The sequence below is a fragment of the Nelusetta ayraudi genome, unplaced genomic scaffold (assembly GCF_046127955.1).
Source record: "Nelusetta ayraudi isolate G7.1 ecotype Tasmania unplaced genomic scaffold, CSIRO-AGI_Nayr_v1 ptg000135l, whole genome shotgun sequence".
Lineage (NCBI taxonomy): Eukaryota > Metazoa > Chordata > Actinopteri > Tetraodontiformes > Monacanthidae > Nelusetta > Nelusetta ayraudi.
The window spans coordinates 9,599,534-9,625,665 of NW_027466185.1; the positions used below are offsets into that span (position 1 = coordinate 9,599,534).

Sequence of the window (26,132 nt, forward strand, 5' to 3'; positions counted from 1 at the left end):
TTTAGGCCTCCAACGCTTTGTTTTGAAAAAAGTAAAGTGCAAGAGCAGACATTACTCATGGACGAGGTGAAGGCTGCGGCCGCAGCTGGAGTTAAAATCCAATGAGCCAATGTCCCAGCAGGTGTTCGCGTCATCTTTCGCTGGTGGGAACACCTGCTCTCGCATCAAGGACTCTTCCCCTAAATGACAAGTCGATGATTCCACTTTAAAAGAGCGACGGCCCTTTGTGGGCGTGCGCTCTCCTCAATTCTCTTTTTTCTTTTTTGGCTGCGTCTCGTCCTCCGACGAGGAGGAGGGGGCAACTTGTCACTTTCTCGCTCTGCTGCGCCGTAGCCTTTGTTTTGACCGGCCGAGGCCGCGTTGTTGCAGCAGCAGCGCCGCTTCCACTGCGCCGCATTAGCATACACGCAAGGACTCAATCTCAGTGACTAATGTCGTAATGAGAAGCGGGCTGCAGTGCTTCGGGTGTGTGTCTGTGTGTGTGTGTGTCTGTGTGTGTCTGTGTGTCTGTGCGTGCTGAGGCCGTCGGTGGCTCGTGCGCGGGCCCCTTTTGACCGCGTGAGGCTCAGCTGACGTGACAGTGTCTCACATTAAATGTGTTGGACTCGCGCGCCCGACCTTTTTGACTTGGGAGGCAAAGGTTGAGCAAACAACATTAATGCCGGCTCGGTTCCATTCCAGCCCGCCTGCGCCAGAGACGCCTGCCTTCGTGGCATGAATGAGAGAGGAGGGAGGGGAAATACATTACTTGAGGGTCACTCTGAAATCATATGTACATGTTCAGTCAAGTCTGAGGCCGGGGTGAAGCCTTGCTAAAGGAAAGACTCCATTCTGTCGCAGCACAATGAGCCCGAACATGCAGCAGCATACAAAAACAAGAAAGACTCTGGGAGTTTCTGCCATGGCAGAAATTATCATAGGACCCTGATCTTGCAGTCTGTCTGAGATTGTATGAGGAGACTGATGAATTTAGGAATTTAGATAGATAGATAGATAGATAGATCGATAGATAGACAGATGCTCTATCCAGGGTGCAGCTATAAAACCATGGGAAAATGACACTCAGAGATGGAGGGGAAGACATGAACATGATTTGATTGCATTAGAGCTGATTGGGGACAAACCTCTGTCACCACTTTAGACACATGTGAGCCCCGTTACGCCTCGATGTGTCTGCACGTGCGTGTGCGCGTATTAGATTTTCACATTACGCTCCCTTCCAGGTTATTAGTTTGGCCAGGAAAATTTAGCTTAAAAGTCTCATTAGTGTTCCAATGCCTTTCTGCACTCAGAGGTGCTGGAGTGGTGGATGCTTGTTGAGAAACCTGCCCTGGGAATCTCCCAGTGTTGCCTTCATCTTGCAAATGTGCATGAAACATAAAGCATGAAACATCAGGTGCTAATTTCAGTGATTTTTCACACTGACTACAACAGAAACACATCAGATTTTCTAGCACGAAGGAGATGTGAAGCGTGAGTGGAAAACAACACCAAAAAAGACAGGGGCTTTCATTGTTAATTTTCAAGATACCAACAACACTGCTCCACCTGCCGGACCTCCGCGCCTTCACCCAAGGCTCAATGTTGCTACACAGCAGCAATGACAGCCCACAACTCATCAGAGGCAACAAAAGTTTAATATCTGTTGTCGCTCCGCTGACAGGTCCACCTCAAGAAAGAGGTGGACAAGCCAAACCTGCAATAAAACGTTGGCTTTTAACCCACATCAAACCTCGGCAAGTCTATTTTTTTTCCCTTGTGGATTTCGAAACTTTCGCATTTTTTTGTGCTGAGCAAAAAATAAATACACCTGTGACCAAATGAAAACACAGAATACTAATATTTATTTTGCGCAAAGGAAGCAAGGTTGCGGATTTGTCTGTTTGCACAAATCCCAAATGCGATCAAAACCCGGAATATTCATGTGAACGCAAACACAGTTGATCAAGGCTGCTGAAGACAGCTGCAGGAATATTAGTTGGAAATATGCATTGTTTGTTGCGAAAGCTGTGAATTAAAGTGATGCATCACAGTTTTATCGCTGCCATTTTTCCTTCTACGGGAGCAAAAAGAAAGGTTTAGATTCAGGAGGAAAGTCCAAAAAGTGAAGAGACAGTTGGAAGAATACGAGGACAATAATGAAGGGATATCTTATCATTTGCGACTGGAGCTTTTCACAAGGAATCTTTTCACTGGTTTTCTATATGGCAAAGAGAAGTGCCATCACTTCCAGGTGTTTGTCTGTATTTTTCAGTCATCACAATTTTATTACTAGCAGCCTCCCCCCAGAGCTCAGACCAGGAGGAATGAGCCCTGGTTGTTCTGGTGTTGGGCAGGTGGCAGGTCCATAAGTCACCAGGATGGCGGACTGTGGTGCGGCCATTCCCCCCCACGGGACCCACCCGAATGCTTTGAGCACTTCCACTGGCGAGGCGGCAGAGGAAGCGCCTCGTCCATCAACGCATCTCCTTTCAGCAGCTCGGAGCGGAAGCGTACACATATGTAACATACGGCGCTGAGAGCGGAGGAGCACAGCCCCCTCCACCATCATCCATCACGCCGCCAAACCCCAACAATCCACACTCGTGTTCCTTCCCCCTGCTTTTCCTTTCATATTGGTGGAAAAATTAGACGGTGGACGTCTCCTGTGGGCTGACCTTTGACCCCGGGCAAGAATGATGCTCTGCCCTCCACACCGTCTCCGAACCCGGTGCTCAATTTGTCATCCTCCTGTACTCTGTGGAGGCCGCAGAAAAGAGGAGCCTCGTCTTGCGCTCTAGAAGGGAAATGTTCAGAGCAGCGGGTTTGAAGCTGACCGGATGTTTACATCCCGGACATAATTCCTTAAACAGATGATAATACTTTGCGAAAGCTTTGGAAAATTGATGACAGGGACGCTGTGTGGACAGCTGAGAGACAAAAAACAGAAAGTCCTTCACATCCCAGCAGGGCATTGATGTGCTGAGCAACGTAAATACAAAGACACTGACAAATTGAAAGGATAATTCATTTTTTGTGTGCGTTTTTTAATTGGACTGCTTTTATGTTTGCATTCTGAATAAAATTTTCTCCACATGGACAAACACACCCTCAATAATCGCAATTTCTGTATTAAGGGAAACTGCAATTTGGAATAAAAAAAGGGAGAAACAGGGCAAGGGGAAGGTGAGATATGAAGCGCTGAGAGGAGAAAGCAGCGCTGTCATGAGAGGAAGGCAGCAGCATCCTGCAAGCAGGTGCGGCAGCTCGAAAATTACTTTCCGAGTAAAGAAAGAATGATACCAGGGAGCACGATTGCACATTTGAGTTTGGTAGCGTGAAAGTCAGGGAGCAGAGCGCGATTGCGCGAACAGCGCCAAGTGTTTGCCTTCGCCTCCACGTTGGGCTTAATCTCGGTACATCTCGCATCGCGACTCTCCATCTTGCTTTCCAATTTTCTCCCGCCACCTTCCCGCCGCTTTATTTTTCTTCTGCTCTGCCTCTCTCAGCTGCACAGGACCCCCACTACCCTCCTCCCACCCACACACGCAACCCCCCCACCGCCGCTCCCCGTCTGGAAGTGACATTGCGAGATCGATCACAACACGTAGGTGCATTAGCTCAATAAGCAGTTTCTGCTTTGTCAAGCAGCAATTCAATCAATGCCTTGTGTGGCGCTGGTCAGGAAGCTGGTAACTCCCATTTTTTCTAGTTAAAGGAGCCTGCGGTATGCGGACATCAACCCCTGCTCACAACGCAGGAACGAGAGCGGGCGCAGGTGAGCGCGGACTGTGTTTTTCTCGGAAGAGGCGATGAGAAATAAAAAGAGGATAGAAAAAAAAGTGATTGATTCGTGGAAATTGTTGACGGTTCAGGATTCAGGAAACATGAATATCCGGGCACTCCCAGCATAAAAATAAACAACCACGGTCCATTTTACTTTTGGTTTAGCCTCTGCTCTTCCTAACTCAGAGGGACAGAGTACGGCAGAAAGAAATGTCGGAGCTGAAAGGATATTAGAAAAAAAGATATTTGAATGAGACGAGAACAACAAATCACTGCTGTCGTCAACAGGGTTGATATGGACGACTGACCTCCATCTGATGCCTCAATATGTGCCTATAGCTTTGGCCATACTGGTTGAATGGTCTCTAATAGATAGTTATAATTGTTATTCACATTTGTGAAAAAGAGACCAGTTTAACTGAAAAATGAAGCAGTTCACGGTCAAAAGTGCTGTACTTTTGCTCATTGGGACGTAGCTGTCGCCTGAAGAATGCCAGGGGTTGCCAGTTGCCATTAATTAGTTGTTCAAAAACGGCTCCGACGGCGTAGTCCGATGCATCCGTTGTCAAGGCTACAGAAGCCCCAGGCACGGGTTGAGCCCGCAAGGGCCACCTTGGTGTCCGCAAAAGCCTTCAACATGTCCTCTGACCAGGAGATGATGTGCTTGGGTGTCCTTTCCCTTACAGCCTCATACAGGGGGTGCATCAGATGTGCAGCCTGAGGAATGAAACGGTGGTAAAAATTTACCATCCCTAGGAACTCCTGTAGAGCCTTGACCGTAGTAGGGCGTGAGAGCTGCTGGACGGCCTCCACCTAGGACGGCAGTGGGATCGCTACGGCGGAGGTAATGTGGTGGCCGAGAAAATCCATTGAACCCCGTCCAAAAAAAACACTTTGCCGGATTGATGATCAACCGTGTTCACGGAGCCGACCGAAGAGAAGACGGAGGTGTGAGAGGTGTTCTTCCCTGGATGAGCTGGCGATGAGGATGTCATCTAGGTAAACAAAAACAAATGACAATCCACATAGCACTACATCCATCAACCGCTGGAAAGTCTGTGCGGCGTTCTTGAGGCCGAACGGCATCCGTAAAAATTCAAAAAGCCCAAACGGAATTATGACCGCAGTTTTGGGGATGTCCCGTGGGCTGACGGGCACCTGGTGGTAACCCCGTATGAGATCCCACTTTCGAAAAAATAGATGCTCCCGCCAGATGGGCTGAAAAATCCTGGATATGGGGTACAGGATAACGGTCAGGTGTGGTGACGCCTTTAAGGCGTCGGTAGTCACCACATGCCAGCCTCAAATGGCTTTGGGGACGAGAGGAAGCGGCGAGGCCCAAGGGCTGTTGGAACGTCGAATGATGCCAAGCTTTTGACGAGCCCGGAGGCTAATGACGAAACGGGCCGCAACACCTTGGTCCATTCAAAGCAACAGCAGGGCAGAAAAGTGCTTCCACTCTTTAATTTCCAATTTCCTGTCAGTGACAGCGAGACGGCCTTACAACCTCACACATTAGTCGGCAGCATCACTTTCTCAGTGTAAGAAAACTCAAAGTGTGTTTTTGCATGGATGGATTTCAGGAGAGTACTGAAAACAGTCTAATCAAATGTCCTAAATGTTAGCAAAAATATACACATGTGATGTATTGGGATGTCTGGTGTATGAAGCTGCAATAACTGTCTAATACAGTGCTACATGAGGGGATCAACAATACTGATTATGGTTTGAGATCCATTTGAGGGGAAAAGCCTAACTAACTTAACAAGGAGGTGAGATGAATGTCTGAACTGATAAACATGCACACACATACACACACATGAATACACTGTGGTCCAGGATTGAAATAGACTCTATCACACCCTCATTTCCCACTCACGGAGCGGCAGATACAGGGAAAAAAAAGAAGGGCCAGTGACTGCGTGGGAGGCGCTGGGGTGTGAAAGAGAGCTCATACAGAATTGATAGTGGCTGACAACGGCTGCAAAAACGGAATAATGCGCCATTCAGCACCCATTTACGATAGATGAGTCTTAACTAAGAAGTATCGGCGAGCGGTTGAGACCTCAAGGAAAAGCCAAAAGACAGATAAGAGGGAGCCTGGAGAGGAGATCAACACACCACTCCCCGCCTCCCACCTCCCAACGTCGCCGTCCCCACGCGTAACCTTGACTGCGACTGGGCTCAAATCATGAAAATCCAGATGCTTTTTCACACTTATCTCCTCCCTGCCGGAGTTACTCATTCAAACAGAGCGCACAAGAAAATCCACAAGGGGTCGACCCGGCGCCTGTGAGTAGCAGGAGCACAGACACTGATCTGGAATTCAGTAGATGGCGGGTTGGTGCTGATTCAGCCGCTTTACTGAAGAGAAGTCAATTCATTGATGAGTCATCCGGTGACTGCGACACTTGTTCAGACACCTAGTTAGTTCATTGACAAAACTGACGCAACTGAAAATGATCCAAGTAGATCAACCAATTCAACACATGGCAAACAACACGCCTTGCAAGTCAGCCTTTCCCTTGTGGTTGACGCAGGAAGAAGCTGCTATAAGCTTGCCCTTAGAGCCACAGAAGAAGACAAAAAGGACAAAACAGGAAGACTGTGAGCTTAACTATGCTAAAAAGATTAGCTAGATGTTGCAGCAGTTGCAGTTTTTTGGAACACATTTTTGCATGATTGTCACTGAGGCTTTTGCCAATGGAGTGGATGTTCTTCTGACATCTTGATACAAAGATCAACTATTGTAACCTGTTTCAAAGGTTCAAAAGGCAAAAGTTTCAGCATTTTGTCTGAAGCTCTGAAATGGGAGGCATCCAGACTTGTAGAAGTTTGTTGAAGATGTTGCGACTTCCCCCTGAAAGGTTTCTTGAGAACACGTTGAAAGAACATCTAGAAGTCAGCTGGATGAGAGATCAGACTGAGAGTACTTTAGTAGGAACACCCTAGAATCAGTTCCTTGGATGTTGACAAGATCTTCAGGAATCTTGCAGACTAGAAGATCCATCTGCAGTTCAACTCGTTATTAGAACTCAATAAGCCTTTTGCAAGCTAAACATATTCAAGGAACTTCTCCAATTCTTACTTCCTGCTTCTTCAGTGGTAAGAGAATGATGTGCCTGAGATGACGAACATCCTTAAGAGGGATCTTTCTGGTTTGCTTCAATGTATAAACACTTCCTGTGGGCTCTCTACCCGATGGATGCGCAAAACAAATCCAACAGATTTTGGAAATCATTCAAAATCCCAAAGTGTACAATTTGATTAAAGATTATTTAGGACTGTTGGACAATAAGAATTCCAGCGTAGAAGCCAAAGTCACTTTCAGTCTCACAAAATATTTGTAGTGAACACAGAATTTCCTGTCACTGGTGCCAACCACTTGGAATAACTGTTTAACGGATAAAAATGGGAAAAGCTACCAGGCAAAGTGCACAAAATAGCAGCGTCCCACACAAAGTGTTGCACGTGCCGATTGCGAATGACAAGTGGCACCTTGCTCGCAAGTCTCAGAGCCGCCGTGCGAAGCATGCCTTTTAGAAAACGTGCAAGTGTGAAAACCGTTGGAGAGCCAAGCGGGAAGTTGCCGGAACGTAGTCCGGTCCAGACGCGACTGCAGGACCCTGCGGGAGCAGACAGCCGGGGCGAGGAACACTATGACTGGCAGATAAATGATGCACTGGATGTGAGAACGACGTTCGTGGGCCAGCAAGAAGAGAAAAAAACACGTAAACAGCTGACAATCTTGACGCACTGCCAGCGACTGGCAGGCCGGCCGCTGCAGACGCGCTCCATCGGTCTGACCCCTTTCTTGTGTAATTGTTCGGAAGTGCGCGCAATTTGTCTTTAAGAGCGCGGCCTTCAGTGAGCCACAAGTCCACAAGTGTGAGGGTTTTTAAAAAGAACAACAACAACAAAATAAACAGAGCTGTGATTTGGAATTTTGTCTCCTTGTTAACAGATTTCTTCTGGCACTTTTCTAAGAATTATTTTTTTTAAGGTGGAGAGTTTCTGAAAACTCTGAAAACAAAAAAATAGTTTGTTGTTGCGTGCATATAAAACTTTTTCTTAGGTTGTTCTTTGGCATCATACTTTGTTTGCAAGATTAGCACAACAAACCAAAAATCCAACTTGTGTTAGTTTGGACCTTTCCAGCCAGATCTTTAACACGACTAATCTCCTCGGCCACTACCTTCTGGACAATAAACCTGTTTTATCAACTTGTACACATCCATGCGCTCCAACTTCCATTGTCGCTTCACTCATTCTGATAAATCACTGTTGTGATTGGTTTTTTTTTTGGCAATATAACTTTTTGGCTCCTATTCCACCTTTTTGGTTATGTTGTTGTTTTGAGTAAATCACTGCTGGCTGGCAGCCTGCATGTTCTGTTGCAAGGAAACAAGATTCTTTTAAAAATAAACAAATATCCAAAAATGGTCATATTTGGAAAAAAAAAACAAAAAACAGCAAAGTGCAAATGCTAGCATTCATCCACTGAGGGGAAACAACTCTTATTGCCTCAAATAGGAAAGCAGCTAACAGCACTGAGGCGTGATACACAGCAGGTCTGACTGACATAAACGTCCATTCCACCGAGGCAACGGGTCAAGCGTTCCATCGTGTTTCCAGCGTTGTTTTATTTTATTTTTTGATCTTTTCTTTTCCCTTCTCGCAGTTAATCCTCTCTCTTTCTCTGTCTCTCTCTCTCTCTCTCTCTCTCTCACTCCCTCGCTCTCCTCCTCTCTACATGTTGCCTTGGAAACAGTTAAGGCCCACCGGAGAGGACTTTGTGGAAGAGGGAGGGCGTTGATGTGTATACGCTCGGGGTTTTTGCGGATAATGTCGGCAGACAAACACGCGGCACGCTCCTTTCGCTCGGCACACTTAATCCTCCTCCTCTTCCTCCTCCGAAATCCAGGTCATCTTCCAGCGTGTGTCAGCACGTCTGGCCAGTTCAAAGTCCCATTGGAAAAAGAAAAAGAAATGAAAAAAAAAAATCTCATGACATTTATATGAGACCTGAAGTATTCTCCCTCATATATAATCTACTCTGCCAGACGTCGAGTCGTTGAGTTATTTGCCAATTAGACTGACATTCTTTTGGCGTTGCCCCCTCCACTCCTCTTTCGCACGACAGCGGCACGTCGAAGGATTCTTCGAAACCTCTATTCGAAGGCTAAATTCAAGGATTAGGTAGTTTATATAATGATATATAACAGTGAATGATTAAGTGAACTTTCAAAGCACATAGCATGGTTTCGGACTGAAAACCAGCTCCAGAAACGCTGCTTTCAATGGTATGCTTCTTTTAAACAATGAAAAAAGAAAATAAAATGGAATCAACTTGTGCGAGCCCTTTTCTTTATCGAGATTCAAGGCCAGCTGCCACACACTTACATATATATGTATATATATATATATATATATATATATATATATATATATATATATATATATATATATATATATATATATATATGTATACATATATATATATGTATATCTATATATATATATATATATATATAAGGCCCCAGCATTCGTGGATTGGTTCACTCCTCCAAGCAAAGAGAAATGTACAATAGAAATTACAGCAGCGAGATGCAGAGTTCAGTGTCTTAGACTTAGGGAACAAAAAAAAACAAAGAGATTTGGCTTTTTGCAAAACAAGTGGTGTCATGACCTCTGGTGATGAAGAGCTTTAATGAGTCACTCACCACAAAGCATTTTGAGTCAGGTGGGTCACTAAGACTGGAGTGTGCAGAGAGAGACGGTTGGTTTTGGTCTGTTCAGCTACAAAAATCTCAGGGCAAGTTTTCATGTTGATGTATTAAAACAAAGTCTGTAACATTGTTCTTCTCCAATTTTCATTATTTTTATCGACAAGAGGAAGAAGAAACTGATGAAAAAGAATAAAGATGTAAGTTGAAGTTAATTGTGTTCATCGCTCTATAAATAGCTCCTGTGGTGTAAGTAGACTGTGAGGGCCTTTGTGGTGAAAAGGTCAGAGAAGCTGTTTCTGCTCGATGGAATACAGATGTATTCCTTGCGTCAAGCCTCTTTGCTCCTCACAGCGTCTATTCCCCAGCTTCCAACCAGCTTGCAGCGCTGCACTCACGTCCGTGCGCTGCGCAGCTTCACCGCCTTCACCTTCCTTTCCTGTTGTCAGACCCGCAGACAGTTGGCTCTGTGTCATTGGTTTATTTATTTACGACTAGGTGTCAGCTGCCTGCGGAAAGCATACAATGGATGAAATAGCAGAAAAACACCTCAGACGCTCCTTTTCAGTGGTGGCAAACTTTTCTGACAAGAACTTGCAGTGTTTCATTCAACATCCCTTCGATGTCCATGTGTCGTAGGTGCGCAGCAGCAACAGAGCGATTCGATTGAAGCTAACCGGTCTTTTGAAAGCATTTCACTTCGCATTACTTTACTTTCTGGACTGTGGCTATTATACTGGTGAGAACCACTACAACAAATCACTCTGTTATTTGATATTTCACTTCCCTTCACTTTAGACATCACCACCCCCATGCCAATAAGATGGATGTTACGCAATCATCAGATCTACATGTTCTGCAGCGTTCCTTCATCTGTCCCCTGCAGCGCTCGGAGAGCCGGGGTGATTTGATGTGAAAGGATCCCTTTCCTGCTATCGCTTCCTCTCTCGCTCCATCTTGTCCCGGCCTGTATTCCCCCGGCGAGGCCACGCTCTGCTTTTGATACCAGAACCTACTGCGGTAGGGGAGAGGAAAGAGAGGATGAGGAGGAGAGGGAGGAAGGATTGTTCCCCAGGGAGGCACCGTTCGGCTCATCGAGTCAATGTTTGCTCCGTCCTCCGAGCCTCTTCCTCTTCCAGCGACGACAGAGATCACAAAGAAATAATGGATGAAACGTGGCACGGATCAAAACACGGGAGCATCCTATTTCGGGGGGAATGCGGGGGAGTGTGTGGGGGATGGGGTGAACGTGAAGAGTGTTGTGCGTGGGCTGTTGCTCAGAAAAGTGAGGATTGTCACTTTTTTCCCCCAGAGAATGAGAGAAGAAGGAATAATGTCGAGCAGGACGTTGTGGGCCACAGAGTCCTGAACCACGGAGACGGCAAAACAGTGGGCACTTGCTTGAGATTCCCACTCTGAGACGCATTGCCGGATTCTGAACACCCTCAGACGGAAGGATCGATTTTAAATAATGGGAAAGAGACAGTCAAAACAAACAGGTGCAGGACCCAAAAAAATGACGTGTTTGCTTGCGTTGAAGATCAATTTGTCTAATTTGGTTATTTGTGTGTGATCTCATTTTTCCTTCAACAGACATGAAGGAGTCTCGCACAACAAGCAAGCAGGAAGAAGAAACATCTTTCCAAAAGCAAACACGAACCTGCAGGACTGAGTCAACCAGCTGCTCCGCCGCTTCGGCTGCGTGCACACGAGCGCACTTTCCGTAAAGATTATGCACCGTGATTTATGGCGCCGCGGACTGAGTTATTCACGGCACCGTAGATCAACAATCCTCTGTTTAGTGAGTAATCAAGACTTCAAGCGCTGCACGACTATTATCTGTCATGCTAATTCAATTAAATTTGAAAACAGAGCCGGTATTAAACTTGACCTTTCGCATTTCGACGGCAAACTGGCGCACGCTCAGCCGTCTGTGAGGTCTAAAGGGGGATAAATGGAGAGACCTGGCAACGGTGGTGATCGATACGATGGGCGAGGGGGTTGGGGCGGTGGGGGGGGCGGGTTGGGAATCGAGGCGGGCTGATGAATTGCCGCGCATTAGGGGGTGGCGCGGTAAGATGATTGAACGCGGCGGCGGCGCTCAGCGGAGGAGCCGCTTGGTTGATAACAATTAAAGCGACGGGAAAGAAAACACAAGGCGCCGGCGTTGGTGAGCATCGGCGGGCGTTTCATCATGAATGTTAAGTTGCACGCGAGGCAATCCGGGCTGATGTATTACATTATGCGGCAGCATAACGAGGAGCAGGAGCGTGGGCGTGCTGCCGGAGTTCTCAGTCAATAAAGCTTCACCTGTTTAACAGGGAGGGAGCTAATTGGCAGGAGGCGTGTGCGTGTGTGTGTGTGTGTAGGTACCTAAAATTGTGTGACACTTTTATAAGCTTACGCATGCCACCTCAAAATTAAAAAAAACAAAACAAAAAAAAACACCCCTCCAAAAACAACAACAGCTGCAGGTTTCTGAATCAATCAACCAATTTACCGTCTGAAGCAAACAAGCAAGTCAATCAAATGAAAATGGAATCAGGAGTCTGCTGTGACTCTCCATCACGCCCTCCGGTGTCCGCTTAAAGCATGGGTCACCAACACAGTGCCAGCGGGCACCAGGGCGCCCCCATGGACCACATGAGTCACCCTCAGGCCTGTTCCAAAAATAGCTTGGTGACCTCGTTAAGACATTGTTGACAACTAGTGTGAGAATCCATTAACATGACCAGTGTCTTCACGTAGATCAGTATCATGTATAATTATATATAACTAAAGGCTAAATGAGAAATTATAAATAACTAAAGGCTAACTGAGAATGTGTGTCATTTTAGATGAGTGTTGGAAACTAGCTGCCCTACGTATGACTCAGTACCCGTGGAGTAGCTCTCAGGTTCAGAAAGGTTGGTGAGCCTACAGTGTTGAATCCCTCTAACCAGTCTGAGCGTAGGACAAAACAAGTGACTTTCTCGAACCAAATCTTTGTGATTAGATGATTAAAGACGAGACCTTAAAAAGCCTCCCTCACAGCCCCTCAGGGACCCCAGTTCGCCGCTACGCCCCGCCTCAACGGTTTTTTTTTGTTTGTTTTTTTGCTGACACCGAGCACACAGCAGTGCATCGGCACTTTGCACTGAGCAAGACAAATGGCAGTTAGATAAACAGGGAAAAGGGCGCGCAAGTCACAGAGCCTTCAGGCGGGCGCCACAGTAGCTTCCACTGTAGAGTTTTGGTGTTGTTGTTTTGTTTTTTTTTAACACAGATTTTCCAAAAGCGAAACTCTTTAAGAAGGAGAGAACCTTTCTCCAAGACGGAGACGCGGCTTCGCCCGCACTCACATGCACGGTGGCGCACGCACTCAGACGCACGCTCCATCCGCCTCATCGCAGCTCAAAGACAAAAGGCATCCTAATCCCAAGGACAATATGAAGCGCTAATCTACACAAAACAGGGATTGTGGAGGGAAACAAAAAATGTGGGCGCGGGGCAAGAAAAGGAGAGTTAGCTAGGCTAACAAGCAAAGGAGGCTAATCCTAATGAGCGCCGGAGAGCAAGGGAGGGGAGCGAATCTAAAAACAAAATTGTGAAAAATATTAGGAAAACAAGGGGATGGAACAAGGAGAATAGGAAGGTTAAGGAAATGTCTACCTGCTGCTGGCGTTACCTAATTAGCTAGCTAAAAGTTCCATGCTACATCAACCAAGAAGCCTTGAAAAACATGTTTTCGACTGTTTTCAAAAGACTCAAAAAACCCCGATCGATGAAAATCGCTGAGTAGGAGAAGAAAGGAAATCACAACCAATCACACTGGGGACCGGTACACTTGGGGACAGGGGAGAAGTGCAGTTCAGTGGAGTAGATTTAACAACACTCTCTGTTCCTCTGAACGGTCGAGTTCGCCACATGACTCAAATCTGTGCCATGGCGACGACCTCGTGTAAAACTGGTGGCGCTTTGGGAAAAGGTGAACGATCACCTTTATTTATGGCTGACGAGGGGTTGGGATGGTGGTGTAGGTGGAGGTGGTGGTGGTGGTGGTGGTGGTGGTGGGCCGTCTCAACAGCCGGGTATTAATTATGTGGAAGCCTTCGAGGCAGGGAGCCGAGCTGGTGACATTTACAAGAGGCCGGCCCGATGCGACTAATTGCAAACTTTGCCGAAGTGGCGAGATCAGTGTGCCGGGACCAACGCTGAACACAACACAAAGTGGAGGGAGTGGAGGGGGGTGGAGGGAATGGAGGGGAGAGACAAAGAAAGAAAGAAGAAATGAAGAAAATAGAAAGGATGGTACTTGAGAGGTGCGAGGCACAAAGTACCACCAAAAAAAGAAAGAAAGAAATTCTGAGGTGCTCTTTTGGAAAGGGTAAGAAAACCTTTTATTAGGTGGAATTTTACATGAGTGGAAAAACTGTTATGAAACACACCTGGGTCTCGGCTCACAGTGTGGAGCAGCTGCTGAGCACGGAGCGAGGTGGAAGTGTGTGTGTGTGTGTGTGTGTGTGTGTGTGTGTGTGTGGAGGGTGTGTTGCAGGCAGTGTCTCCCCAATGACGTTTCCAGGCATCGGAACCAATGAGGGAGCGGCACGGCTGGGGAGGTGGGCTTGTGAACAGGGTGCACTTCGGGTTCCCGGCTGCTTTTTGGGTGAGATGAGCTCAGCGATTTAAAAAATGCATGGCCGCAGCCCGAGGAGCGCAGTGCATGAGTAACGGCGCAGCAAATGTGGTTGTTACTTGTGTTCATCTGACCTGCTTCTTCTTCTTCTTTTTTTTGAGGTGTGGAGGGAGCGAAGCGATGGAGCAGGAGATCTCTCATCCCTCAACATGTTACCTCACCTCCCTCGTCCTTCTACCTCAGCCGCCTAATTCCATCCTGCGAGTCTCTTTCTTTCCTTCCTTCACTCTTCCTCTTCGGTTGTCCTGCTGATCTCCCCCGCGGCTCTCCCCCTTCCACGAGTTGACGTCTCTTTTGGTTCTTTTTTCTGTCTCCCTGTCCGCCCACCCCCCTGTCTACTCCCTCTGTTCGACGGCGGCTAGGGCAAGTCTGGTCAGCTCGCGGGCTGTCGGCGTGGGAAACAGCAGGGATCGCAGAAGGCCGCCGTCACGTGACCGAGTCAAGACAGCAGGGACGCGCAACAATCACCTTAGTGTTTCTGGCTGCACATAGAATCTAAAATAAATAAGGGAAGCAGAAATCCTGTTCTTTCCATTTTCAAAAAAAAAAAAAAAAAAAGGAAAAAAGGGAAAAATATTTTCTAAAGTCAAAGGCACATAGTTATATTTCAGCCCATTGGCCGGCCGACTAAATTCCAAGCTCCACGTTATATTTAATGAGTCCACTGACCTTTTCTAACAACAGTGTGGTTCTGACCTGAGAAAATTGGTACTTTGCAGAAAATAAATTTGAGGTTCTTTATCTGTTTTATTTATTGAACAAATTAAAGTTCAATCTAGTGTCTACTCCCTGAATCGAGTCTATACCAACAGATTGGTCCGAAAAAAAATAACAATAAAAAAAAAAGTACTTTCTTCTCATCCAAGAAATTCATCATTCTCACAAATAGGAACACCACTGGATACCGGAACAAGGGAAATGAACAAGCCTTCTGCTGATAACCGGACTCAGCGGTTAATGACGAGGCGACGGCAGAGATACCGTCAAGCCGAACGCCGAACCTTGACCTGTTTTGCCGAGCATTCAAATGAAAATCCTTTTTTACCAACGAGAAAATTATAGTTATGATACTTCAAACATCTCGTGGCATTCGGCAGCTCGTCGCAGCTTAGGGACGCAGACAGTCTCGATGTAGATGCGCGGACACTCTCTAAAGCCGCAGTACCACGCTCAGCGTTCCAATTTTGAAAAGACCTGTGCCTACGTGTCCTCTGCGTGTCATCGGCTGCCGAGAGGAACCTTTGTTTCCCTCCGTGCCCGAACCGGTGGAGCAGAAAAATCCAACAACAACAACAAAAAGAAAAGCCCAACTTGCTCTGACGAGCAGCCGAGACAGCGTCTCGCCTGTTCACCCGGAAAACAAATTGTGGCCAGCGAGGAGCGACAGCGAGAGAACTGGAGAAGAAGAAAAGACTCCAGGGAACCAAACGAAAAAAATTAAAAATCAAGAGAGTCGCTAAACGGACGAGCACAGTAGACGCGCTTCCGTTACCTCTAGAATTGTGCAAAACCTAAATATCGCAATGAAAAACTGGTCATGGAAACACCTAAACCTTTCAGTATCTCAAACCTCTCAAATATCTGGAAAAGGTTTTGATGCTCTAATGAGGTGGTTTTTCAGACGTATCCATATAGAGGTATATTGCAAAAGTGTCATCGAAACACTTTGATCGCATACACACGTCACCGGACATGATGTACAGGTCACGTGACCAGTTCACGTCAAGTAAAAATGGTGCGATATGTTTGAACAGAGGAGGAGACGGAATATATTTTTTTTTTCAAAAGTAATCAAAGACAAAAATATAACAACCATTCTTGACAGGAAACAACATCAAAAGGCCCTGGGAGGCCTTCCTGCTCAGAGGCTGTCACATGGCGAATTCATTGCATCTCAACACCTGTTGCCTGAATGGGGGTCAAATGTACAACCTGCCAACCGCCGGGTTGACCTGCTCGAGCAAAAAGACGTCGAATTGGAAGTCAAAAAAAAAATTGCAAAATATTAGACTTGCCAAAACATTTTTGTGGTATTAACAAAGTGATCCGCCAAAGTGTGCATGCTTGTGTCAATGCTAGCGTGCGTGTGCGTGCACTTGCTGATGGAGAAATTCCACAAAACTGTTGGTCATTAATTAAGCGTCGGAGTGTGTGACGGGCAGACCCGCATTGGTACCACTTGACCTGAAGTGTCTCTGAGAAAAGAGAAGGCTGCTTCACCAAGGGCAAAATGTGTAATTAGCAGTCCCACCGTGATAACCACAATTTACTTTTCCAAATTTGCTTTGGGTTTTTTTTTTTTTTTTTTTATTTGGATGCGCTCCAAAGATTTCCAGCTGGCTGTTTTCGAGGTAAAGGCTTAGCAACAGGAAGTGAAGGCTTAAAAAGAAAAAAACAAACAAAACAAAAAAAACAATGCCGATGCAAAAGGATGAGGTTTAAAAATGTTAATGAAAGAAATGGATGTCTTCTCACATGGCTTTAAAAAAAAAAAAACCTGCTGCAGAAATTCTCACAGGCAATTTTACGAGAGAACGTCAAACTGCACGCTGAGTGGACCCAGTTAGTCACGGCAGAGCTGCAGTATGTTTATCGTGATTTTATGGTAATCGTGGCTCTGAGTCACCGCTAGTGTGGAGTGGATATCAATACACAAACTGCTGTCCAAGCAGATGAAAAAAAAAACAACCCTGAATACTGTCGGACTTGATGGCTGTCATGCAGTGATGTTCTGCCATTTGCTGCTGCCCTGTTCATCTTTAGTAGTGGTGGCTTTTAATGTGATTGGAACTCCTCAGACGTTGCCTCTCATCTCTACTAGAAGTGTTGTTTTTTTTTCCTCACACAGACGGACACGACTCACAAATAAGCTGATATTTAGTTTTCCCAAACTCTGAACTAGTTTTCCCTCTGTTTGTGTTGATGAACACATTTTTCTTTCCCACACTACCTGTCCATTCAGTTTGAAGGGCAATTGCCACCCGGTCTGAAAACCTGCGAATAATTATGTGACTGAGGGAAGAAAAAAGGGGGCCTAATTTTCTCTCTTTGTGCGGAGAAAAAACAACGGCAAGCGGAGAAGTAAAAATGCACAAACTGTGCATCAGCCACTTGTTTTCACAGCTGAGGAGGAACAGCTGTGCACATGTGCATACACACATACACTTGTGCATGCATGCACACATGACATGTGCGTCCCAGACGGTGGACGATGCACTTGCATCACGTTTGGCAGACATCTGTGATAGACAACATTTAATCAACTCTAGAAGGACACACACACACACACACACACACACACACACACACACACACACACACACACACACACTCACACTAACTTCAATTTGTATACAGCAGAACTGTACATATGTGCAAGCAAACCCGGTGCCCGGTTGGCTTGGAGCCGGACCGACGTCGTGGCTGCAGTGGCCTTTATGCTACATCGGTGACATTTGCCAGGGCGCAGTTGCACATTGGAGGCATTTATATTTAGCACGCGTCCTGGCACAAAAAGCCAAGAACACTGCCCTGTAATTTTATCGGAGATGAGGAAAACAAAGTTACCTTCCTCAATAAGTTGAAGTGGTGCGGATGGAGGAAAGTCACCCCAGTAATTCATCAAAATTCCCTTTAGGAGGGAAAAACTGTTGGACCATCTCTACCTGGAATGTCAAACAACTAAAACTAAACTAAAACTTTCCTCAGCCAGTTATTGTGTGTGCTCCTTTACTTTATGGCGATAAAACGAACTTTGATTGATGCTATGGATCCACGCGTCACCTTCACTAGGTTGCATGTCCTCTTACATATCTCCTTAAAGGCCACTATGGTTTGAAAACGATGTGATGTCACATCAGGTTACTTCCCGGAAACCTGCTTCCATCTGGGAAAACCCTGCAATTTTCCAATGTCAAACCCCATCTCAGATCCTTCCCCCACCGCCTGGTTAGAAATCACTAACTCCAGATGTTCCAATGTGGCTGCTTCCCTACGACTGGCTGTGTGTGGAAATATGCAGACTATCGGCAAAGGCCATTAGAGCAGTTCTTTTGTTTTTGATGAATTTTACACGTTTGTATCAGCCAAGACTTTCACATCCGGCCTTTAAACTGGCACTGACACAAACGAGGCAATTAGCATTGGAAACATATGATGTGGAGCTGCATAATTTGTATGGTTAAAAAATAGTAGTGTTATTAATGTTTTTAATGTAACTTCCTTAAGGATGAGATACAGTCGCAGATTGGTCGGGATTTGACGGATAAAAATCATCACAACAGTCCGGACGGAGTTAGAGGCCCAGTGGGAATTTAGTTTGCTGCCATCTGAAGCCACGCCACCCCTTTGATTGACAGGATTAAGGACATTCCACCAGAATTTCTACCCATTTCGATATACTGAAAGTAGAATTAGGTGGTAGGTTAAATCTCATTAAAGTCCGTCTGCGAACAGTGTGCAGTGCTGTTTCTGGACGACAGAACAAACACACGGAATTACTTATTTTAAACAAGCAGAAACGCACAAAAGCAACTTTAGAAAAATGCTAATTTGTGATAATACGTGACAAGTCACGGAGGCGACAAACATTATGCTCCATTTCTCGCAGAACACAATCATAAATCGCACACACTAGGCCTTTCATTTTTAATCTACTTCAGGTGTGGAGCCTAAATATACAGAGGAAATAATAAATGCACAGCTCCCTACGTCAGAGGGAAGCAACGCTGACCTAAAATGTATAATGAATGACTTCATGAATGTGTCTTTTCTTTCTGTTTGTTAGACACCTGCAGTGACTGTGCTGAAGAAGCAGCAGACTGCCTGAGTCGTGCAGCAAGGCTGCCGCTTTCTTTTTTTTTTCTCCTCACTCCTCCTCCTCCTTCTTCTTCTTCTTTGGCTGACCCAGTTGGGAAGAGCATTGAATATGCAACTAAGACACAGACGGAGGAGAAACTTGGCGACACATGACTGAATAATCATTGCGGCACTTTAATATTCGAAGGGGAGAAGGCGAGTGGGCAATATCAGAGAGCCAGTGCGGGAGGAAGTGAGGCAGGGCTACAAAATGCGATAACCGGGCAAGATGCGACCTGAGGTGGCGCCGAGGCGATGAAGACGGCTCCAGAAAGGGAGACAAAAGGCTGAGGTACGAGACGCGGGGAGACAAAACGGCATTAAAGCGCTCGACTGTCGCACCAAACAACGCTTTCAGCTTTTCAAACGCTCCTAATTTCCTTATCCATCTTTAGCCTCCCCTTCCATAGGCGCAGATTAAGCTGGGGAGAAAAAAGAGTTTACAAAGAGACAAGAACAGAGGAATGAGACAGGGGTAAAAAAAAAAATGGAAGAAAGAAAAAAATGTGGTGGTTGCCATGGTGACCAAAGAGGGGATAGATTCGAGAGCGGTATCGGCCATTACGCAGCGTGTCAGGGAGATGGACTGTGGAGCACTTAGGCTTATTGCGTTGTGGCTAAAACAGAAGAGATATCTAATAAAGGCAAGATGGGATTCTACCAAAAAAGGAAAGAAAAAAAAAATCTGTGTTAAGTAAAGTCTTAAAACAAAAAGCCGACCAGCGCCAAAAGGAAAAGAAAAGTTAGTCAGGCCAAAAAAAAAGAAACCATCTGGCAAAGGAGGAGGGTCCAGCTAAGGCGAGCCAACAGTGCACAGTCTGGGATGTGCATGGGGACAAAAAAACAAAAGAAAAAACAACAACCCACGGACACAACCGCATCATCATCATCATCAGTCCTGTCGGACATGCGGTGACTCATACACAACAGCGGCTAATTGAAGCGTGGCGGCGGAAGCGGCGGTAGCGACGCGGCGGCGGCAGTTGACACTGCGAGGCAGGTGGACAGCCGAGATTCCAAGTCTGAACTCTTGCAGAATCCGTTTTGAAAACCCTCCATCTGGCTGCTTTTCAGCCGTGCCAACGTTGGCATTCAAAGCGTGTTTTGAGGAGAAAAAGGGCAGGGTCTGAGTGTGGTTAACATGCGCACACAGACACATGCAAACCACATCCACGCACACTAAAAAAGTTTTGTCAGAAATTGACAAACATTGCCAAATTTGATGAGAAGCAGAGGAGAGTCACAAAGTCTTTGCTCCTTCTGGTCAGCTTTGGCTAATATATGGTTTTTGGTTCCCGCAGTAAATTAGCTTAGCAGGCTAGCTAGTCTAGCTTTTTATGACCAGACAGGAAGTTTGGATGCAACTCGGTGCCAAACTTCCGCAGGCAATCATTCATACCATCCTGAGCTGCGGGTTGTATGTCAATGACATATTGGACTTGCCATTCCCCCAGTCCCAAGTCAATTAACTTTACAAATGATTTCAAAAACTATCATTGTGTTGCTTCATTGGCGCCACTGTCTTGAATTTGCTGTAAAAGTCTAAAGATGCTCCATATTTCCTTCCTCTTAGCACCCAATGCAAGTTCCACTGCAAGACTTCCAATTTGTCACATTCCTCGGTTATTGCGTGTCCCCGCATTTGAGTTCTGCTGCCCACAGAGGGGCGGCCTAGGCTGTGAACAAATCAAATCAGAGGAGAACAGGGGTTTCATCCCAGCGGCTGCTGGTCAAAAGGACTTCATACAAAAGCAGCACAATGCACTGCGCCGGCTTCTTTGATATCTCGCCGCACGTCTCGTGGGTTCCTGGATCATTCAATAGAAGGAAAGTTATTTGAAACGTTGCATAACCCCGGCCTGACAGAGAGATACGAGGCTGCCAAATTTTAATAACCGAAAGGAAAGATCTATTGCGCAAATTGAATTAAAACTTTAAACCTTGATTCATGGCTCGACTAAACATTTCAGACATTTCCAAATATCAAAGTGAGAGCGCTCACCGTCGCACTTTCTTGATTTTATTGGTGACAGATATTATTTACAAAGAGCGGCCTATCTGTTTTCTTCTTGCATACCCTGGGTGCCCTTGCCATGCAGTCGATACTGTGGCCCGGTGTAAATCATAATAAGTATCCAAATTAAACGGCTGTAGCCACGGGGTGGACGTTTGTTATCAGAGGCCTTTGTGCCAGGGCGCCTCAAGTGGGATTTCAGCAGCGCAGATAAGTCAGTGCACGCGCGTCATGAGGAAATTGCCAAAGAGGTTTAAAAGAAAGATCGGATGAGTGTATGACAAACAGGTGTGTGGCTTCACTGAATGTCAGGGATACATATAACGCAGTATATCAGGTAGAAGATAGGCAGACTGCTGGTGGTGGCAGCCAACATTTGATTTAGTTACAGTGAGCTCGCATTGAGCATTCCAATTAACCGTGCCATGTTAACCTATTGGGGCTTCACGCTTTGTAAAAACAACAACCAAAAAAAAAAAGACCAGCTGTTGTGTCAATACTTTTTGTCTTTCCAGACAAATGCAAGAAAAGTAGAATTTTGTTATCATACTTTATATTACACTTAGCTTAAATAATTTTCCCACACAGCCATTGCCACCCAAATTGTTTTTTATATGTTTATATGTGTCGCATTTGGAAGAGAGTTTGCAAGTTGCAAAAGCAAGACGGACACAACTGTGATGCCGTCTCCAGTTGCCACTTTCCAATTATAACTTTCAAGGTGGCGTTTTCGATGACACGACTCGACATAACATCCAAGTATAAGGGAACACAACATTATCACTACTTCCATTACTACTGCTACAGCAGCTGTTGTGTGACGGTACTGATCTGTGCAACTGCCACGCAGAAGCTGAACCTCCAGTTACAAAAATGTTCGCCCTTGCCTTCCAAGAAAAACAAAACAAAACACAGAAAATAACCTGCCTTTTGTTTTCGTATGTTTCCGCAAGACCATCTGCATTTAGACAAAATTGCACCACCCTTTGCTTAAAAGCAAGCGGGGCCTGTCAGTTTTGTTTTCCCTCTTGCGAGAAGGAAAAGACGCAGCGTCCCAATTGCCTCCCGGTGGGGTTGACAAACAGTCTCTCTGCTCTTTTGTCTTTGGTATTATCTTGTCACGCAATGTGGTCCCCGGCCTCCAGAGTCGCTTCATGTTGCTTCACTGAGCCACGTCCCCGCAATCACAATATTGAAGGGAAAGAAAAAAAAAATTGGGGGGTAAGAAAAAAGAAACTCCTGTCAGGTAATTAGCCTAATTAGTCACTCGCTTGTATTTCCTTCCCTGCCCTGCGCTCGTCTTCCCTCCTGCGTGGGATTCAAGACTGCCATCATTAATATCATTCCGCCATGGGTCATAAAGCATTCCGTGTCAGTTTAATAAAGGTCCTGGTTTAGAGATACTGCTACGTGGCGCCGAAGCCTTTTCCTATTAAACTCCGAATCGCTAATGTGGGCAAGCCGAAAGATCACACCATATTTAGAGACCCTGACATAAATTACTCGAATGAGAGATTGATACAGAGGCTGCTTTAGGAAGATTTGCCTTGATTATCGGAGGTGGGGTTATTGTGAGGGGGTAGGAGAGTTTCCGCCGATCAAACAGGAAGTTGATTTACCTTCGTAGGCGGCTTTGAATCCCTGCCCACTGACAGCGTAGTCCGACAGCAGCCACAGCGTGAGCCAGGAGCCCGTGCTCACGACGGGCGAAGGCAGCTGGAACCCCGTTAACCTGCCAGAGAAAAAGAGGCAACAACGTCATTATGGATCAAACGGAGAAAAAAAACCCAATCAAGAAGCGCAGGTGCTCTGAGAGTCAGCTGTGACGGCAGATTCGGTAAAACCATCTGCTGCCACGGTCGCTCAAGGATAAACTTTTAACAAGTTTTTGAAACGTAAGAGAGACATCTCAACAGGACAACTTCAGTGTGATTCAAGCGTTGCGCTGCGAATGGATTCATGGCAGTTTTCCATCCCGAGGTAATTAGTACCACAGGCGTCGGAATGGAAAGTGGAAGACTACAGCATTGCACGAGTCAGTAAAGACGTTTAAAAGACCGTGACACTTTCACGTGTCATTGGAACAGAATGTGAAAATGTGCTGCCTTAAGTGTTTTACTTTCTGTCCACTTGTATGACATTTCATGTCCTTGCGTGGCCCCACTTCATGAACATATGACAATAACTGCACCGCACTGCACTGCACGGCAGTGACACGTGCTGGAACTGAGGTAAAGAGAACGCCAGAGGCGAAGTTTTGGCTTCAAAGATCCGCAAAAGGCACCCGAGAAACATCTGAAGGAAGTTGGAAAAACTTTTTTCAGTCAGTTTCTAGTTTTTGTCCGGTGCCAGTTCTCTAAATTAGACAGGCCCAGCAAACCACCCACTGGGCGAGGACACCCACTGGGCAAAAAGAAAATTAACACATAACAAAAAACTTTATTCCGCTTCACATTTTTTCTTTCAAGCACAAAACACACAGCGGTTATGTATGCATGCCTGATCTTTGATGTCATTGCCAATTTGTCCAGGTGTGCAGAACGCACACAGACCTGTGACAAATGCACTGGTAATGTTTTCTAAATCGGTGTTGTGCAGACCACCTGACGCCGCTTAATCTCACACAACAGGCAAAACAATTAAAAAGTTCTGAGGAAATTGTCATGTTTTCAGTGCCATTTGAAGTTTTTCTTTGTTTTGTTTACTGCAAGTAACATCTGATCCTCACTGGTTTCAATTCCAGATTTTTTTTTAATATCTAAACTGCAATAATAAAGTAATATTGGCCTTATTTTTGGTGAGGCTTTAGCAATCACACACCTCTCGCCAGCCTGAGGCCATGAGAAAAGATGATACAAAATGGATGGATGGATGGAGTTCTGGACTGATATTTGTTTCAAAATGAAAAGCAAAGTCAAATAACAGAGTGCTCACCGTCAGCCCTTTACAGTAATCCACACAGGCTCTAACCAACATGCAGCATATTGAATTGCTATGTTTAGAAGTGTTTAATAAGTCAAATGGTAATGAGCATTGAGGTGAAACACACCTCAGAGGAACTAATACGCTGTGCACTGAAAAGGTCTTGCAAACCGACAAATAACGTTTTAAGCGATGAGTCTTGCAGGGAGCGGCTTTCTGCCGCAGCTTTCCCAGGTTGTGCTGATAAATCAAAGGTAGACGTGGGCCTGCAAGAAAGTTTTCCTCAGTTGAAAGCGGAGGGCCTGGATGTAGAGAAGTAGATCTATGTTTAGTTAGTTCTGAGTGAGTTTTAGTAGTTCTGTGTAGTAAAGCAGTTTGGGTGTAGGTGGTCAAAGCTGATTGGACAGAAGCTGCGCTAAATACCGCTACTCATATCTCGCGTTGACACGAGGGCCACCGTTCCTGGCCTGATGACAGCGCCTGTTGTTCTTTTGAGGCTTAAAATTTCACGACACCGCCCACATGCGAATTACAGAAACTAAAAACAAATTCACACTACTTCATAAATATACATATATATATATATTGCATCATTAACAGGCGCCACAGTGTGCTCGTAAAACCAGATTTCCTGTTTTCAAAATGTTGCTCACCTTGCATGTGTATCCTATTACAGAATGATGTTTCATTTCTTAATCCTTAAACACAACTGTGAGATTGGAGGGAAAACGGGCGGCACAAACACCATCGAGGGTGAGGGGAAAAAAAACTAATTAGACAAAAAAAGAGAATACTTGAATGAATGAATGATTTCACTCCTCTCTGAGATAGCCTTACTGTGGGACACCGGCCAAATAATGGAACACATGTTCGTGCAAATGGCCCCTTCGCTGACCGCAAATTGAGTTGGACGGCAGCCATCTTGCCTCGACATGCGTGGCGGAGAGCGGGGGCGGGGCAGGCGGGGCGTTGCGAGCTGCGTGGGATCCTTGACAAGCTGTGATCATGTGGCATAACCCCTGAGTCGAGGCTTAATTTTCCAAGAAGATAGAAAAGCCATCACGCATGGGTGGCAAGGCGGAATATTCCAATGAGATGCAGGCTGTGGCAATCTGAGACGTGCAGTTGGTTCTGTGAGGGAGCCAGATGGGGGATTGGCTGGCAGCGAGCGAGAAGATGCGAGATGCGATTGCAACAGAGCGATACAAAATAATGAATTTGCCTCACAGGTGTCTCAATCGAGCGGCGAATCGAAAGAAGAAAGCGAGGACGTAGGAGGAGATATGAAAGATTCTCCAGTAATAGAAAATTTGTGCCACTATCGGTTGATTTTGTTTTGTTCCTTATCATATGTATTTTATTTTCCACACATTAATTGATTTTCCTTTGTCGTGTATTGGAACGTAGCATATAAGCATAAGTAACATTGTCAGTGTCACCTGGCATGAAAATCTGTCTAGATGTCCAGAAAATGTCTAGAAAACATTAACCTGAGTTCTATCGTACTAGTTGCACCTGCTTAGCCAACATGTTAGCGTTGTTCGTAAAATGGGGAAGGAATCTTAGTAGTAAGGGAAGAGGTGGTCCCAAGCAATAACGACTTCCTGCAAAAGCATCTCTATCTTAGGAAGATAAATGTTTTTCGTAAAGTTGTTGATTGCACAGGAAAATATCACAACGTATGCTATCAGAATTGGCAACCTGGTCAATCACATTGACATTGCGTAGAAATGGTTTCCCAATGCAATTTAAGTTGAGTGACAAGTATTGTATCTCTTGTATTCATTTTTCTTTCTTAAGTAACATTGCTGGCTTATTGAGCCGCTGCAGGAACGCCTTAGTGTTTCACGTAAAAAAACAATTCTTCGATATGTCTTGCTGGCCTGTAGATTCCATCCGAATAGCCATCCGACATTCATTCCTTCATTTTCCATCTTCCTGAGCTCAGGGTCACGGGGATCTGCTGGAGCCTATCCCAGCTGTTATAGGGCGAAGGTAGGGTGGCACCCTGGACAAGTCGCCAGTTCATCGCAGGGCCACATAGAGACACATAACCCTTCACACTCACATACACACCTATGGACAATTTAGAGTGTTCAATTGACTTCACATGCATGTTTTTGGACTGTGGGAGGAAACTGGAGAACCCTGAGAGAACCCACGCAGATACAGG

General features: G+C 45.7%; 1 protein-coding gene across 2 annotated transcripts in view; it reads right to left on the minus strand.

Moving 5' to 3' along the window:
- The window catches only part of csmd2 (CUB and Sushi multiple domains 2), a 225,237-nt gene that overhangs the window by 160,519 nt on the left and 38,586 nt on the right, over positions 1 to 26,132 (minus strand). For both annotated transcript variants that reach the window (XM_076011540.1, XM_076011539.1), the window contains exon 3: positions 22,657 to 22,769. In XM_076011540.1, the coding sequence (XP_075867655.1) occupies positions 22,657 to 22,769 (113 nt within the window). The remainder of the gene's footprint in view (positions 1 to 22,656; positions 22,770 to 26,132) is intronic.